Source organism: Microtus pennsylvanicus, chromosome 2 (assembly GCF_037038515.1).
Source record: "Microtus pennsylvanicus isolate mMicPen1 chromosome 2, mMicPen1.hap1, whole genome shotgun sequence".
Taxonomy (NCBI): domain Eukaryota; kingdom Metazoa; phylum Chordata; class Mammalia; order Rodentia; family Cricetidae; genus Microtus; species Microtus pennsylvanicus.
The window spans coordinates 142,016,209-142,034,063 of record NC_134580.1 but is presented as its reverse complement, the minus strand read 5'-3'; the positions used below and the strand labels follow the sequence as shown (position 1 = coordinate 142,034,063).

At 54.7% G+C, this 17,855-nt stretch overlaps 1 protein-coding gene across 1 annotated transcript in view; it reads left to right on the top strand.

Moving 5' to 3' along the window:
* Nucleotides 1–176: 176 nt before the first annotated feature.
* The window catches only part of Kcnb1 (potassium voltage-gated channel subfamily B member 1), an 84,232-nt gene continuing 66,553 nt past the window's right edge, over nt 177–17,855 (top strand). The window contains exons 1-2 of the mRNA XM_075963125.1: nt 177–745; nt 1,775–2,504. Coding sequence (XP_075819240.1) covers nt 1,938–2,504 — 567 coding nt within the window. The 5' untranslated portion in view covers nt 177–745; nt 1,775–1,937. The remainder of the gene's footprint in view (nt 746–1,774; nt 2,505–17,855) is intronic.

The following is a 17,855-nucleotide window of genomic DNA, read 5'->3' as shown; positions in this document are numbered from 1 at the left end:
CCACTCGATTTGCAGATTTATTTGTTAGTAGGTAGACTGTCCACCTTCCTCTAGAACCTAGAATTTGATTTTAGAATCTGGAATGGAATCGAGGCAAGGGCTATTTAAAATTGCCACCTGCCTTCTCCAGCTCTCCCATCCTCCCAGCATCTTGCCTGTCTGACATAGTCCCCTACTTCTGTTTACAGTCGCTCTCCCGGCAGCCCCGCGACCCGGAGGCTTGTTGCCTTCGCAGCTGTATCTACGTGCGGAGTCTGCATGCAGTAGGCGTTCAGCCTCGTGGTGGCCAGAACGCAGACAGCCCTCCCGGGTGGGCCCCGCGGCCTGGGCCTGGGCCAGGGCCGGGCACGGAGGGGTTAAGCCGCGCGCGCTTCCGACCCGCAGGTGGCGCCGTCCCGCCTCGGTGCCACTCGCCGCGCTCCGAAGTGCGGGACAGAATCGCAGCGAGCGCAGAGCCGAAGCTCAGCCCGACTTGTTGATCTCGCGCAGGCAGCCGCGGCCGCCGCCGAGCCGAGCCGGAGCCCGAGGTGGAGGCGGAGGCGCCGCCGATCGCCCGGGCCGCGCAGTCTCCGCGCCCCGCAGAGCGCCCCGCCCGCGCCCCGCAGCCCCGGTGCCGGTGCCGCCCGCCCGCCCGCCCGGCCGGGGTAGGCCCAGCCCGGCCCCGGGACCGCCGCTGCCGCGGGCGGGGGCGCGGGCGGCCGGCGAGATGCGCGCGGCGCGGCCCCGGGAGGCGGCCGCCCTGGGGGTGAGTGTGGCGGGGGCGGCGCGGGCCCACCCCGGGGCGGGGGGCGGGGCGTGCGCCCGGCGTGCTGTGGGCCCCGGGAACCCCCCGAAATCACCGGTGCGTGGCGGGAGGAGGGCACGCTCCGAAAGGCCAGAAGATTCCGCTGGTTTCCCCGCCTCCCACCTCCCCCACCCCTTCCCTCCCGAGCCCGGGCAAAGGCGCAGAACCCGGAGTTATAAAAAGCCATAGCCGGGAGGAGCGAGGAGGAGGAGGAGGAGGAGGAACGGGAGGAGGGGGAGGAGGAGAAAGAAGGGGGAGGGGGGCGGGAGGGGAGCATCGAGCAGGCGGATCCGGAGGACTCCGCACCCTCCTGCGCTAAGGTGGGGGGCACACAGGGAGGTGGAGACCCCGCTGGCTTGGTTCCTTCGACCCTCACCTAGTCTCGGGAGCGACCTCAGGTCCTGATGTTGTGAGGAGTGGGGTCGCCCCAGGTCAGGGTTGCCTGGTGACCTCCGACAGGTGGGCATCTGTTTAGACTCCACAATCCCCACTCGACCCAAAATCTTTTAAGATTTAGAAAAAGCAAGTCCAATGCCATCGTTATGCTCCCACCCCAAATCCTGACTATCTTGGGTGGGAGGAGATGAGAACTCACTAAAAAGAGAAAGAAAGTTCTCCCTGCCTCTTCCTGCCTCCCCATTGCGGGGCCAGGTTGGGCATTACATCCCAAGACCCGCAGAGCAGGGAGTTTCAGCACTCGACGGGGCGGACAGCGCCCCGGGCGGCCGGATTGCGCCAGGGCGGGGGTGGGGCTTCCTGGGCGCCTCCTGGGGGCCTCTCCCACCGGGAGAGCCACCCCTCCTTCCGTCCAGGGGTGGGGCTGACTTCAGCACCGGCGGGAGGGACAGCGGCCATCAGTCCCCCACCCCCACCCCCACCCCCCTCTGAGCCGCTTAAGCCTCGGGAAGGTCAAGGCCGGTGGGGACCCTGGGGGAGGATCCTCGCAGGGTGTTCGCTGACCTGCGTCCGCTTTCGCTTTCCGCCTCGCAGCCGTCGGGATGGAGGTGAGACGGCAGCCGTGACGCCCGCCCTCGTACCCCTGCACCGCAGCGGCCCGCAGCGCTCCCCGCCCCCCGCCCCCGCGGCAGCGGGCCTTGCCGTCGAGTGACAGCGGCCTGGGGGGGCAGGGGGGGCGGGGACGGCCGGACCAGCGATGCCGGCGGGCATGACGAAGCATGGCTCGCGCTCCACCAGCTCGCTGCCGCCCGAGCCCATGGAGATCGTACGCAGCAAGGCGTGCTCACGCCGGGTGCGCCTCAACGTCGGGGGACTGGCGCACGAGGTGCTGTGGCGCACTCTGGACCGCCTGCCCCGCACGCGGCTGGGCAAGCTCCGGGACTGCAACACGCACGACTCGCTGCTCCAGGTGTGCGACGACTACAGCCTTGAGGACAATGAGTACTTCTTCGACCGCCACCCAGGCGCCTTTACCTCCATTCTCAATTTCTACCGCACGGGCCGCCTACACATGATGGAGGAGATGTGCGCGCTGAGCTTCAGCCAGGAGCTGGACTACTGGGGCATCGATGAGATCTACCTGGAGTCCTGCTGTCAGGCCCGCTACCACCAGAAGAAGGAGCAGATGAACGAGGAGCTGAAGCGCGAGGCTGAGACTCTGCGGGAGCGGGAGGGCGAGGAGTTCGACAACACGTGCTGCGCTGAGAAGAGGAAGAAACTCTGGGATCTGCTGGAGAAGCCCAATTCATCGGTGGCCGCCAAGGTGAGTCTGGGATCTGCTTCCCTCCTGGAGGCCTATGCCGCGGCTCCGGGCTCCTCACCATGAGAACTAGTAAAAGGCAGGGACTCCAAGCAAGTTCTCCAAGGGCCACCGCTCTTGTACCCTTCCCATGTGTCATAAGACACCCCCCTTGGATGATTCAGTGCTGTGTACCTCACTTTGTTGGATGGAGATGGGTTTGTAAGACTCTAAAATGCTACAACTGCAGTGAGAACAGGCTGGCTTTGCTGAGTACAGTCTGGTGTCCTGCCCTCTAGGCCCTAAATCCAGGCCAGAGCAGCCAGCCCTGCCGCTGTGGTATTCAGCCGTACTATAACCCCACTCCGCCACCAAGGAAGGGTATAAATGCAGCCCACAGGCATGCTTGGTGGAGGCTGAGGCACCCGTGGGTATTTTAAGAGATTACAGAAGACACGGGAAGGCTAGTGGCAAGGACAGGCCTGCCCAAAGGCTCAGACTGTGTGTGAGCGGCCCTTCCTGGTTCCTTGTTTATGGACTTGCAGTGTGGTGCAGTTTCGGTGGCTGGTGGAGGAGGATGTGGATTTCCGAATCAAAGCAGAGTAGAAGCCTAGAGAATGAGGCATGAGTGAATGAGATCAGTCAGGGTGGGCTGTGGGGCAAAGTGGAAGCCTTGGGGGGCCAGGAGGGGCTTGGGGTGAGGAGCGGGGCAGGTGCGATTCCTCTGAGTCAGGCTGTCACCAGGGAGTGTCTGGAGGGTGAGGGCTGCTTCACGTGGCCTGCGTATTGGGTGCCAGGAGTAAATGACAGCGCAGTGTGTTCAGGGCTGCAAGGGAGGTTGGGAAGGGGCCCAGAAAAGCGATGTGTGAGAATCCAGAGAGATCAAGTTCGGAAAGAGACTAGAATGTCTCTGAGAGCAGAGCCCAGGAAAGACAACCAGAGGCAAGCGACTGAGATTGTCTGTTCGGCCAGCCATAGTTTAGTAGCAAGGCCTGGCTCTTGGCCAGCCTGGCCTCTCAGCGTGGAGTCTTGGTGGCCCAGCTGGCCGGCCCCTCACTGATCCCTTCTCTGAGGGAACTCTGGGGTTATTTGCAGAGAACTGACTTGCTCAAGAAGGCTGCAGTAGACACAGGAAGGGCTGGCTGCTGGGATGAGAGGAAGCGCCCACAGTCATTTTCTCTCCCCACTGGACTCTGAGGAGGCTCCTGGGCCTGGTCCGCCTCCTAGAAGATTCTGACCATAATCCTCCCCCAGTTTCCGTGTCCAGAAAGCCTCCCTCTAAGATGGGAGCCTTAGCCGGCTTAGGATCAACAGACTTATTTTGCTATTTCTAGGCCTGACACAGGTTCCCCCACTGCTCAGCCCATTGAGGTCCCAGGCAGGCCCCTCCTTCCTTAAGACCCTAGATCCAGGGACAGGAAGTGGGGATTTGCGCTCCCCAAGAAGAAACAGGCAAAGGGCCGTGTTTGAACTGGCTTCTGGCTGCAGGGCACAAGCAGAAGTCTCGAAGTGTCGCAAGAGGCTGTGTGTGGGAATGAGCGGTCTCTCCTCTTTCTCCGCTTGGTCGGCTCACCCGGACAGCATCACGACCTCACTGTGATCCCAGGCTGGGCTGTCAGCTCACACTCTGGCAGTTTCTGCAGCCAGAGCTGAAAGGAGAAGGTTCACTGGCTGTCAGTATGGAAACTCTGATAGCCACGGATCCAATACCTAACAAATACAAGGCTCAGAGAGGTGAAGTAATTTGCCTAAGGTCACAAAGTAGCCTAGAAGGTCTAGAAGTAGCCAGAAACGTACCCCCTAGTGACATTTGGAACACCCTGTTCTTTCTGTGGTGACTGAGGGCCACAAATGCCTCCCTGGAGCCTTCTCTCACTTTGCTTCCCACAGTCCTTTCCCCAGCAGCCCAAGGTGCAAGTCAGATTGCATTATTCATCTCTTGTAACCCACGGAGGTTTCTGTCACATTCAGCATGAAATCCCTGTGCCGCCATGCGCCTGAGGCCTAGATTCTGGCCCTTTGAGCTCTTTGGGCTCACCTCCCTGTTCTCTTCTGGTTCGTGTGGTCCCAGTCCTGCTGACTTCCTTATGGTCTGTTCTGCCCCAGGACCTTTTGCGCTTACTTTTCTGGCTGCTGACATTGCCCGGATCGTTCCACGGGCCCCTTCTCTCCACGTCCGCGTTTGCTATGGTCCCTACCCCACTATTTTCCCCAGGAGACCTCCCTGACTCCTGTCGCCTCCCCGTACTCATGCAGTATCTTTCCTGCGTGAGCTTTAAATACTATTTGAAATGGTATTTGGTCCACATGTTTCTGTTTTACACCCATAAGGATGTATCATACACACTGCTGCGTTCCCAGCATGCATCACGGTGCCTGATTCAGAGAGCTTCAGGGTGTGTGTGGATGGATGGATGGATGGATGGATGGATGGATGGATGGATGGATGGATGGATTGGTGGGCGGATGAATCAATGAATTGGTGGATGTATGGATGGGTGTATGGGTTGGCAGATGGATGGGTCAGTGAATGAGTGGCTAGGTGGACGGATGGCTGGGTGGATGAGTGGATAATGGCTGGATTGGTGGGTAGATAGGTAGATGGATGTGTGGACTGGTGGACAGGTGGATGGTGAGCAGATGGATGGGTATGTGAGTGGGAGGGTAGATGATGGATGGGTGGATGGATTTATAGATTGGTGGATGGATAGATTGGTAAATGGAGAGGTGGATTGATGGCTGGGTGGATATATCAAACAAGCAGTCAGGCACTGACTATCTCAGGGTCCTGGGTCCTGTCGGTCACTTCTTTCTCACAGCCTTCCTGTGGCTCAGTTTCCACCATCTCATCATCTGCACCTGGCCCGCTCCATCTGACAAGCTCCAAAGCCAAGCCTGTCGGCACAACGAGGCTTGGAGGAGGGGAGGGCCCTCAGAAAACACACAGGCTGAGGGTCAAATGTGGGATCATTTCAAGGTGTCTGTGAGGTGCAGAAATGGACACCTCTCCCATAGTCCGGAGAAAGGACCGACCCGGGCTGTAGGACCGGCTGAGTCCTCACTGCTCTCTGGCCTGAAGCTGTTCGCATCCCCCACTTCCCTGCCTCCCATCACTGAGATGAAGATTGAAGGCCACTTTACAGTGAAGTTGTATTTGTGACAACTTAGCTTAGTGCTTAGCACTAGTAGGAGGGCGCTGTTGTTATCCGTGCTGAGTTGCTGTGTCCTTTCTCTGGGCAGGGTGGGCAGCAATCACTTTCCTCCTGATAGCGTCCTGGGGAGACTGAGACGACGCGGTGAATAATTGATGGGCTGCCAAGTAAGGGACCCGGATGTTCCATCGGGGAATGAAGAGCAAACCCTTTAGGCTGTTTGGGAGCTAGGGTCAGCCCTGTCAGGGAGGCGGCACTGGCATGGCCTCCTCTGAGTCTCTGCTCTCCTGGAACAGTCTCAGGCTTCTCAGTGGGGTGTGAGGCGAGCTAATGTGTGAGGCCAGAGTCTCTGGATTAAAGCTCCAAGACCGCTTCCAAATTGCCAGAGTGTTTATTGCACTGGGCACAGATCAGTGGTCTCTCTAGCTGGTGTGATCCAGACATTGCTTCTGCAGCCTTCCTGGGCAGTGGGGTGCCCACTAGGGCTTCTCGGGGTTGTAAGTGACAAAGCAGAAAACTCAAAGCAGCTTCAGTAAGAAGGAAGATGCATCACAGCACATTGTCTCTTGTCATTCTGGGACAGCAGAGGTTTGGGTTGAGTTGATGGCTTGGTAATCCTGCCAGGATTCTAGATTGTGTGTGGGCATGTGCTTGTATGTGTGTGTTTAATTACTTTATTTGCTGCTTTGTATGTGTGTGAGAGCATGTATGGAGGCCAGTTGCTGGTGGGGGGCGGGGGGTGTCAGTTCTCTTCTTCCACCATATGACTCAGGCTTGGTGCAAAGTGTCCTTACCTGCTGAGCCATCTTGCTGGTTTTAAATGTTGTTGTTTTGAACTGTGTGTACTTAGTTACATTTATTTACTTTTTATTTATTTTGTGTGTGCCTGTGTAGTATTGTTGTGGAGGGAACCACTGTGGGCGGTGAGCGTTGGTTCTCTCCTACTACCATGTGGGTCCTGGGATTTGAACTCTGGTCATAGGGCCTGGTGGCAAGTAAGGTCCTCCACTGCGCCAGGATTCAAGATTCTGTCCATCTCTCTGCTTCTCTAGACCCTGAAAAGGACTTGGAACTTATGCTTGATGCCTCGTGTCAAAAGGCGACCATCAGGTCCCAGCCCTCAAATGTAGGCATGGTGGTGTCTACCCTGCAAAGAGGAGTATTTCCTCCTGTGCTCCACAATCTGCTCAATTGTGTTTTCCTTTGAGGACAGCCTCTCCCAGGAGTCCCCTAGCAGATGGTTTTGACGGTGTTAGCCATTGGTCGTATAGTTATATTTTAGGGTAAGGGAATCTGGGAAAGCAAGTGGTTGGGGTTTTCAGATGGTTCAGGGCATGTGTTTGACAAGTGAAAACAAGATTTTCCCAGTAGAAGAAAGACTCCCTGGAGTGACTTGCTTCACCTAAGCCTAGGCTAAAAGGATTGGTAACCATGTGTTAAAGGAGTGGAAATGGTGGAGTTGTGTCTTAATTGCTGTAGCTAATTTTAAAAGAAAGCATTTAATTTGGGGTTTGTTTACAGCTTCAGAAGGTTAGGCCGTGACCATCGTAGCAGGGAGCGTGACAGCAGACAGACAGGCATAGCTGAGATCTGCGGGCCGACTAGGCTTGGCCTGAGCTTTGGAAACCTCCAGTCCCTCCCCCAGTGACACACCTCCTCCAAGAAGGCCATGCCTCCTAATCCTTCCCAAATACTTCCTCCAACCAGGGACCAAGCATTTGAATGTTTGAGCCAACGGGGGGGGGGGGCACTCATTCAAAGGACATCAAGGTCTAGAGCTAGATTTGTCTTAAGCTTGGATGGACCAGTTACACCATCTGAGTGGGTTTGTCTACCCAATGGGGACAGTGGCCACACCCACCCTCAGGGATATTCTAATGAGTCAAGGGATTTCAGATGTGAGTGTAGTTTGAAAATAGAAATTATAAGGGTAAAGCCGGGAGTGATGGATGGCACAAGTCTTTAATCCCAGCACAGGAGGAAGAGGCAGGCGGTTATCTGAGTTCAAGGCCAGTCTGGTCGACGGAGCAACAGAGTGAGTTCCAGGACAGCCAGGACTGTTACACAGAGAAACCTTGTGATGAAAAAAAAAAAAACAAAAAGAAAAAAGAGAAAAAAGTAATTATAAGGGTAAAATCCGGAGGCCGGAAGATGGGTTAGTTGGTGAGGTGCTTGCCTTATCAGTGTGAGGATCTGAGTTCAATCCCAGCACCCGTCTAAAGAAGTCAGGCACAGTGGCACATGGTTGTAATTTCCACGGTACCCAGGAAGTGGAGACAGGAGAATCCCTCCTAACTGGCCAGCCGCAGGTCCTAGTGAGAGACCTTGTTTCAAAACACAAAGTAGTGAGTGACTGAGGAATGGCTCGTCTGTCTTCTGCCCTCCACACGCACCCCTCCTTCACCTACACATACACACACACACATAACATAAGAAAGATAAATGTTATATTATATCGAAGAGGGGAGTAGCCTTTAGCTGGGGACAGGCTAGAATTTTGCCCCCGCTGACTGGGTACAGTGCCTGTGGGTTTCTTTTTCATCATGTCTGACGACTAATCTGTGGTGAACCCCTTTGCTCCAGGGAGTCCTGTGTAGGAAATGGGAATTAGGAGGAGGCTGCCATGCAGGCCCAGGATGGGATCTGTCCTAGTATGAGGTAGCACTTGGCGAATGGCCACACCAGTTACTGGTAGTCCCCCAGAGTCCTCCTTCCTAGCTACATGCCCTGTTGTGGTGCTGGGGGTAGCTCGATGAGGTTGCAGCTCCCCATGTGAGCTGGAGGGATTTGTGCGAGGAGCCCAGGGCCCTGTGCTCTGTGCTGCCCAGCTGAGCCAGGTGGCATGCCGGAGGCCTGTTTGACTTACAGGGATCGCGTGCCCTGAGACCCAGAATCCCAGCTGGAGGTTCTGTTCTAGAACTGGGTGTGGGTCCTGCCTTCTGGCTGTGGACTCTGGACCATTCCTGGCCTTGCTTCCCACTGTGTAAATGAGAGAGCTATAAACCTGCCCCTTGGGACCGTGGGAGGGTGAAATATGATCATACATGAACAGCACTGACGTCGCGCTTGACGAATCCAGGCTCCTCACTGGGGAAAGGGGAACCCAGGGGCTGGAATGCCCCTTTAGCTAACCTAGTCACACCAAGATCGGGGCCATTCCCAGGTCTTTGCTGCCTCACCTGTGATCCAGGATCTCTGGTCCTCACCCCAGAGAAGGGGTGACAGGACTGGGAATTGGAAGAAGGGCCCTTAGGAAGTCAGAGTGCTGGCCGAGGGAGTGTGGGAGTAAGGGAAAACACTCATGCTTAGGTACTTACTTCAAGCCTAGCTCCGTGACACTCCCCTCGCCCCATATTCAGTAGCCCAGTGGCCTGGACTGAAACCTCTTTGTGGAGTTGGGCTGCCTGGCTCCTCACCCTCTTAACTGTGTGTCTCATGGTTCCTTCAGGTGACAGCCATGTGAGATCCACAACATAATTGCCCCCAGAAGTCAATGTTCACCTACATAAGGGGCCCCCGGGGCCTGGAAGGTTTACGGTCTTACTGTAGAATGAATAAACCCCTTTCAAAACATAATTCTGAGTGAATGCCACATCCTTGCTGCAAGTCTCCAAACTTTTTTCTCTGGCCACTGGCCCGGGAAAGTCAGGGACACAGCGCCCCAGCAATAGCTACCCTCAACCACTGACTGTTGGAAGGGCAGAATGATGGCAGTTGCAGCTGCCTTGCTCCAGGCTGGTTCTCAGCTCCTCTTCAGGGTGGAACCAAGGCCCTGAGTCCCGGGGGTGTTTGCTTGCTCGCCACTTTTTGGGGGGAGGTCACCTTCCACTTCACACCACGTGTGCCTAAGATTCAATTCGGGAAGAAATCACCAAAGCTTGGTCACTGGGAATCTCACTTGGGATGTCCTGGGTTGTGCTGTGGGTTAGATGAGCATCTCACAACAGACCCCCTAGCCACGGTGGTCTCTGCAGCACGATCCCAGGCTGGCTGCACATGCTCAGTTTTGCCTTCGTGTCTTGGGTTAAAATAGGAATAGCAGCAGCAGTGGTGGCCGTCCCTGTTGGCGCTGACCCAGGGCAAAGGCTGGGGAAGAGGTCTCAGTGGGTGAGGTGCGAGTGTAAAGACCCACGTACAAATCATTAGAATCTACATAAAGCCGGGCCCAGACCACACAACTGTACCCCACTGCTTCAAAGGCAAGATGGGATGGGGGTGCAGGAAAATTACCAGAAGCTGGTGGGCAGCCAGCCTGGCATGCATAGTGACAAATAACAAAGAGATCTGATGTCAGGCAAGGTGGAACGGTACCCGAGGTCACCATCTGACCTCCACACACACTGCAGCACACACGTACCCCCACACAAACACACACCAAGGGGGCTCCAACAGCCCCATTGGTCTGTTCTTCTCTTACAGCTGTGGAAACTGAGGTCCAGAGAGGTGGAGTGGCTGGCCCAGAGCCGCCCAGCAAATAAGAAGCTTAGACAGAGCCCACCCAGGACACTCTGACTGCTGATTCTGTCTTTGCAGTGGGAACGACCTTCAGTAGTACTGAGGAGTCCCAGGGATGTCCCCCGCCCAAGTCACTTTTCTTACTGGAAGTGCTCGGAGCAAAGAAATGTGTCCAACATCTTCTGCCCCACTAGGGAGTGGTCCTGGCTCTGTCCCCGAAGGGCATCCTGGTAGACCACTTGGTCCCAGAGATACAAGAATGGCATTAACTGTTATCTATAAGATAATCTACACAGAGGAGTTCCTCTCTTCTCCCAAGGTGGGCGTTCTTGCTTTGGCTGTCTCTGGTAGACTTAGGTGTGACGAGGTAGGACTTGTAATAAATAGGAAGGCCACTCCAGTTTCAAGTTGGGGGAAGGGCAGGAGCCAGACTCCACAGATGAATGTCCGAGATGCCAGTTCTCATGTGTTTCTGTTAGTGACATAAATGTTGCCATGTGAGCATCTCCTCCAGGCTGGGGTGTGTCCTGGATTCAGTCCCACCCTCTGGACTTCCAGGTTGTGGGTGCCCTAGAAGCTCCTCGCCTTGCTGGGATTGGAAAATGACGGGAACCTGGGGTCATTGGAGCTCTGGTGACCAGGACCCATGATGGGAATACGCCCCAGGTGATTTTTAAAATTTGTAAAATCCACATAATGGAAGGTTTTCCACCTTCACCGTTTTCTAGTGTGCACCATTTTCTTGGTGCACTGAGCCACTGCTCCATTCAGACAGCTCCCACCCCCACCCCTGGTAAGGCACTTGGACTTCTTGTCTCTGAATTTGATTCTTACAGGAAGCTATACACAGGAATCATACATCGCTTGTCCTTGGTGCCTGACTTCTTTTGTGTAGCATAATGTCCTCGGGGTTTATCTGCGCGTAGACTGTCACAGTTTCATTCCTTTTAAGACTGAACACTGTTCCTTCGTGTGGATAGCCTACATTCTGTTTCTAGCTTCCTCTGTTGGTGGACACTTCAGTGCCCTCACCCTTTGGCCGCTGGGAATGAGGGTACAAAGCTGTGACTCTGACTTTCAGTTCTTTCCAGTCTGTACCCAGAAGAGGATCCATTATTGCCCTGCCCCCATGTGTGTGTGCACAGACATACTTGCGTGTGTGAGTTTGGGTGTGACAGCACATATGTGGTGGTCCTCCTAGTCTCTGGATCAAGCTAGCCAGCCTGTGAGCTTTGGGAGTCGTCCTGCTTCCCAGTCACTGGGATCATGGATGCACCCTGATGCCCAGCTTTCACATGGGTGCTAGCCATTGCTTGTGTGGTTTTCCTCATGGCGCCATCTCCCTAGCTTCATGGTGAAGTTTTTAAGAAGCTGTTTCTGTGCCAGCTCTATCATTCATTCTCCATCCCACCAACAAAGCGAAAGGATGCTAACTTCATCTTCATGGCACCCGTGCCAGCTTCCCACTTTTGTGTTTTTTTGGAGACAGGATCTCTCTGTGTACCCTGGCTGTCCTGGAACTGGAACTCATTCTTAGACCAGGCTGGCCTCAGACTTGGAGATCTGGCTGCCTCTGCCTCCCGAGTGCTGCAATCACAGATGTATGCCACCAGGACTATCCCACTTTAAAAAAAAAACAAAAAGTTTCAAGCTAGATATTCTCCTGCCTCAGCCTCCCCAGTGCTGGGATTCCAGGTGTGCACCCCCGGACCATCTGTGCACTGGCTCTTTTTGCTTGTGTACAGTAGCCATCCAGATGAGCCTACCTCTGCCTGGGGCTTTGCACCTCCCTAACACTGGGGAGGCGGAGTCTCTCACACTTGGACCCTCTGCTCAGGTAAAATTATCCTATTCTCTAACCTCCAGCCCACCACACCCAGAGGATCCCCCTGTCTCTGACCTCCAGCACCACCACACCCGAGGGATCCCCTCATCTTTGACCTCCAGCACCACCACACCCAGGGGATCCTCCTGTCTCTGACCTCTAGCCCTCCCACACCTGGGGATCCCCCACCCCTCCTTCTCCAACCCCTAGCACCCCCATACCTGCTTTTTCCCATGAGTTCTGGTGGTTGGATTCCGGTCCTAATGCTCACGCAGGAAGCAGGTGACCCACGGAGCGAGCCATCTCCCAGCCTTTAAAACCCTTTATATATTCAGGACATCCATTTTTTATCAGCTGTGTCGTTTGCAGCTGCCTTCCCCCGTCCCGTGGGTGTGCTCGCTCGGCTGACGCTGACGTTCACAGCACAGCTCTTTTAACACTGATGAAGTCCGGTTCATCCACTTCTCAGGCAAGGCCTTGTGTATCCCAGGTTGGCTTTGAGCTCACCGTGCAGCTTAGGATGACCCTGACCTTCTGATCCTCCTGCCTCCACCTTCCAAGTACCGCACTGGGAATCAAACCCAGGACTTGAGCATGCTAGGCAAGCATCTGCTAACAGCCATATCCTCAGCCCACCATTAGTTTTTGCTACCTTTCCCTGTGCTTGCGTGTGGTCCAGCCCCAGGTTCTTGGTCTGTGGCTCAGGTCTCACATTTGACCATTTGCTGTGGTGATGTAATCTGAGGAGTGTCTTTCCTGTGGCTATGCTGTCTGTTTGCCTAGGTGACTCTGAGTGACAGGAAGTGGCATGCAGGTGCAGCGGATGGCTTGGGAGCAAAGTGCTGATGCTCATTGGGCCCCCACATTCTAGAAGCTCTAGAAAGGTCTAGTGTGGCCGTCTGGGTCAGGGGCATCTGTCCTTGCTGTGGGATAACAGACACCCAGTGACTGGTTCCTTTGTTCAGAATCCTCATGCAGACTGAGGCCTCAGCTATCCATAGCAAGCTGGTCTAGCATGCAGGAAGCTCTGGATTCTGCAACCAGTGCTGCCTAGACGGAGCGTGGTGGTGCACACGATAACCCAGCACCCAGACGCTGGGGGCAGAGGGATCAGAAGTTTAAGATCATCCTCCACTATCCAGTGAGTCCTAAACCAACCTGGTACATGAGACTCAAAACAGCTATAAATCTGACAGGACCCAGCTCTCCTGTCTCCATGCCCTGCACCCTCCTCCCCCGCCGGTCCTCCTCCGTACCAGTTCTCCTTATACATCTCTCTATCATACAAACCAGGCACTTTCCCAGCTCAGGCCCTTACACTAGCTCTTGACTTGGGGGGGGGGTTAGTCCTCCTGGAGACAGCCACATGATTCACCCCCAACCTCACTGTGTTCAGGTATCAGCGGTTCAGGCAACCTGTGGTTGGGACCACTCTGTATTAGGGGCTGTCCCCAGCTCTGTCCATGCCCTTCTACTGGCTTCTTTCAAACACACACACACACACACAACACACACAGTGTGCTACCCCTGAATTGTGGGTTCCTCACCCGGTCCCTTGGATGTGGTTTTAAAGGACAGGACTTTACCTGGTTAAGTTAAAGCTGCCTGCTCAATGCCTGAAGCAATGGCTGCCACAGAATAAAACCTCAAGACCTGTATGGTGAATGAATGAGTGAGTGAATGAATGAATGGGTGGATGAGGTGTCACAGAGCTGGCTGAAAATTCCTACTAATTGGAAAAGAGGGAATTGATGTATGGGGGACCGTCGCTATCCTTACTGGCACGTGGCTAGCAGTATGACCGTCAGTTACATCTGCTGCCTTTCCCCAAAGAACCTGTCTGGAGCCTCGCACACTCAGCTCCATGCCCTCAGCCTCACCCACACATCCCAGCTCCTCATCCTCAGCCTTGCTCCTCTCTGGGAACGGACCTGGGATGCATAGTTGACTGTGTGCCCATGGTGCATTGCAGAGTGCTGAATGCCCTATGGAGAGTGGGCATCATCAAGGCAAGGGTAAATCCTGCTCACAGGAGGTGACGGTGGATTGTAGGAGGCCTAGCGCTGAGTGTGTGGCTGGATCCTGAATCCGCAGTGTCTGTGAGATCATGAGGCAACCCAAGGGAGCCACTGCCTAGTGGGCACAGATATCCAGTCTGTCTGTGGGAGTCTTGGGCACTGGTCAGTGTTAGCCTGGGTTGGATTGCCTCAGTTTCCCCCACTGTACAGTGGCGCTAACTGCAGCCCTGACTTGTAAGTAAGCTGTAAGGGCAGTGATGGGAAGGCTGTAATGAGCCAAAACCATAAACAGAGAGTCCTAGGTTGTTGCTATGAGGCCTGGCCATGCCTGTCCAGTCAGGTTTTATTGGGCTCTTGCTGTATGCTTAGCACTGTGCTGGGTGTCAGGGCCCTGCAGAGAGGAAAACAAAGACACTGGTCCCTTAGCCCTGGCCTTCCAGAGGGAGGGAGGGTGAGACAAATACAGACACTGCTGGGGCCATGGCAACCACACAGCAATCGGGAGACAGTCAGCAGAGATGGATGCTCACTGGACCGGTGATGTCAGTGCGGAGGGACCACTGCCTCTAGTGAGAAATGCCACTGTGGCCATTGTTAGTGTCTTTATCTGTTCAGGACACATAAAAAATGTCCCATGATGGAATACATGCCTCTTTCTGCTTTTTTTGAGACAAAGTCTCATGTATCCTAGGCTGGCCTAAAACTCACAATATAGCTAAAGATGACTTTAAACTCCTGATCTTCTGACCTGCTCCTGTTGAGTGCTGGATGCCAGGCTTGATCACATGATGCCATGCTATGCCTGGCTTTCACATCAGTCTTGGATGTTGAGGTATGGTGGAGTGAGGACTGTGGAATAGGCCGAGAGAAGTGGCCTTTTGCCTGCATTTACGGAGACAAGACATTGTGGGACCCTTGAGGTCTCCTAACATCCCCACTGCTTCTGTTTTATTTGGCAATGGCATTGGCCTCCACCATCACTGGCCCCTGCGGCCTGGCAGGCAGGAGCAGGCTTTGTGAGAACCGGGTTTATTGTCAGCCCCATGCTATCTGTCACTCACACCTGTTAGGTGCTAGTGGATCGCGAAGCTTCTAAAAGTAGACAGTCGTACTCTACAATAGCGGCCAGGACCCAGCCTGACATGGCCAGGCTAGCCCTACCCCTCAGAGCCTAGGTAGACCTGCTTGTTCACAGAGGTAGACTTGATTGGCAGAGGCACCTGAGGAGACAGTCCAAGGCAGTAAGGCGAGCAGCAGGCCTCCCACCGCTGACCCGCACACGGACCTGTGTCTGCATGGAATCTCTTACCTGTCCCCGCAGTAAATGTGCCTCTTCATCCTTGGGGGATCCTTAAAGTAGCGGCTGAAATGTGTCTTAGTCCTCCCTCCCAGCCTGGGGTTAGTCCCGTAAGCTCCAGAGCTGCCAGTCCTTGGGTTAAGTGTGTGTGTGTGTGTGTGTGTGTGTGTGTGTGTGTGTGTGTGTATGTGCGCCTGGATGCCACCTAATTGTGATAACAGCCATTTGGTGTGTGTTACCATATGCTGGGCATTGTGCTGGGTGCCGAGGAGGCAAGTGTCAGGACGCTTTGGCTACAGGTGACAGAAGTGCAGCTCAGAGTATCGCAAGCAAAACTGCAGCTCGAAAGTTTTGAGTTAGGTGAGCCTTCAGGCATGTCAGGATCTAGAGCTTACAGATGTCATCAGGACTTGGCTTTCTCCATCTCTAAGCTCAGTTCTCACCTTGACCTTCTCAGTGGAAAGCCAAGCTTCTTCACCGTGGCCTCTGGCACCCCAGGCGTCCTTCCTGTGTGCCAACTAAGTCAGCAAAAACTCAAAGCTGGTTTTCATTGGCCCATGTCTGAGCCAATCACTTAGCTGTGTCTGGGTCATCAATGGCTGGTGCCGAGATGGCCTGAGAACAGGAAGGAGGAGGTTCCCCCAAGGGAACCGGAAACACTCCGACCAAGAGGACCCACGTAAGTTGGGAGGAGGTGGAGGGCATTCTTAATCTCCATGTGTGCTGTGTGAAGTATCTGACCCTTGCTCACCTCTGCATTTCTCAGCCTACATCCCCAGCTGAGAAATGGGCATGGTGGCCCCCAGTGTTGGGAGTCAAGCATTTCAGGCATGGTGCCACTCTGTGCCCAACCCTGCCTAGCCGCACCAGTGACCTCGTGACCTGCTTTACCTCACACAGTGACCGCAAGGAGTGACAGGAGTGGGAAGGGAGAAGCCCCCACAGTCACCCCATTCTTGATGGGTAGATAGCTTCTCCACTTCACAGAGTTCTGAAAGCCTGACTCGTGGAAGGTTCCCTGTCCCGCCTTCAGCAGGTGGCACCCCTGGAAGTGTAAGCATTTGAGCTCTTGTTGGCTCTGGGCTGGGAAAATGCTCCTTACACTCGGGCGTGCCAGATGAGTGAACAGCCCTGGGAACAGAGCAGGTGGGGGTTAGGAGCGCCTAAGTCCTGAGACATACATTGGTAAGGCCAGCTACACATTTATGAGGTACAGCCAAGATGAAAATGGGGTGTCCTTCTTCAAAATGATGTCGGGTGGGAACAAAGACCTCAAAACATAACAGACAGTGGTGGTGCAGGCCTTTAATCCCAGCACTCCGGAGGCAGAGGCAGGGGGATGTCTGAATTTAAGGCCAGCTTGGTCTACACAGGGTGAGTTCTAGGACAGCAAGGGCTACACAAAGAAACCCTCAAAACCAAACCAAACAAAAACAAAAAATAACTCTAACCATCCTTGGGCACCTGAATTTGTTTCAAGAAGAGAGATTTTCTTTCTATTTTGTATGTGTTGGCGTGGTGTGATCACACATGGTCTATGTTGAGGCCCACATCATGTCTGCCTTTTGTGTGGGCTCTGGGGATTGAACTTGAGTCCTCGTGTTTGAGCAGCAAGCACTTGACCAACTCCCCAGCCCTAGAGTAGAGTTTTGAAAACGTTGGGCCCTGCATGGCTGGGCAGCCCCTAAGGTGCCTCTAAAGCCGGTGCCACTCATCATGTGGAATGACCTGAGACTCCTTAGAACCGTCCACTCAAGCCCTTTGTTTGGGGATGGGAAGACTACCAGGGAGGGCGGCACCGGCAGGAAGCACCTGGAAGGAAGGACTTCAGGGCCAGGTCCCAGGTAGCTGCCTGTCAGCCCGTCTTCTCCAGAGGTGGGTGGGAGGGCCAGGTGTGGGCTGCAGCAGACCTGGGGTACAGGCTGTGGAGGTTGGCCATTGCATTTGAGAGATGACTGGGCCCTAGTCAGCAGGGAAAGTGACATGTCACATGAGCTATCCTGAGTGCAACATGAAAAAGAGACAGTGAAATGTAGAGACCGTGGGCCTGTTGCACACGCGTGCAGCTGCCACAGACACTTTACAACCTACAGTTTTAGGTGGAGGGTGTTTTGAGACAGGGTCTCATGTAGCCCAGCCTAGCTTACAACTCTCTGTGAACCAAGGATGACCTTGAACCCCTTATCCTCCTGTTGCCGTCTCCACCCCAAGTGCTGAGATTGCAGGCATGTGCCCTGATGCCCTGGTTTCTGTGGTCTGGGCTCACATATGCTAGACAAAACTTCACCCTCTGAGCTGCCATACCAGAGCCCCCTAACCTCTTGTCATGCTCAAGCCTGAGGAGTTCCCAGCTCAAATGCCAACATCACCCTGAAACAGGCTGGTAGACACACCCAGAATGCTTCCTCTGGCCACCCTGTGGCACACTAGCTTGGCATATGCTATGCTAACCATCCTTTATTTCTTGTGGTGTAAGGATGGAACCCAGGGCCTTGCGCGTGCTAAGCAAGTGCCCTGCCTCTGAGCCACACCCCAGCCCCTCCCTAGGGGATTTTAGGAGAATATACATTACTGCTGAGCTATGGTGCAGCTTCTCATTGGTGGAGTCTAGGCCAGTGCTCTACTGCT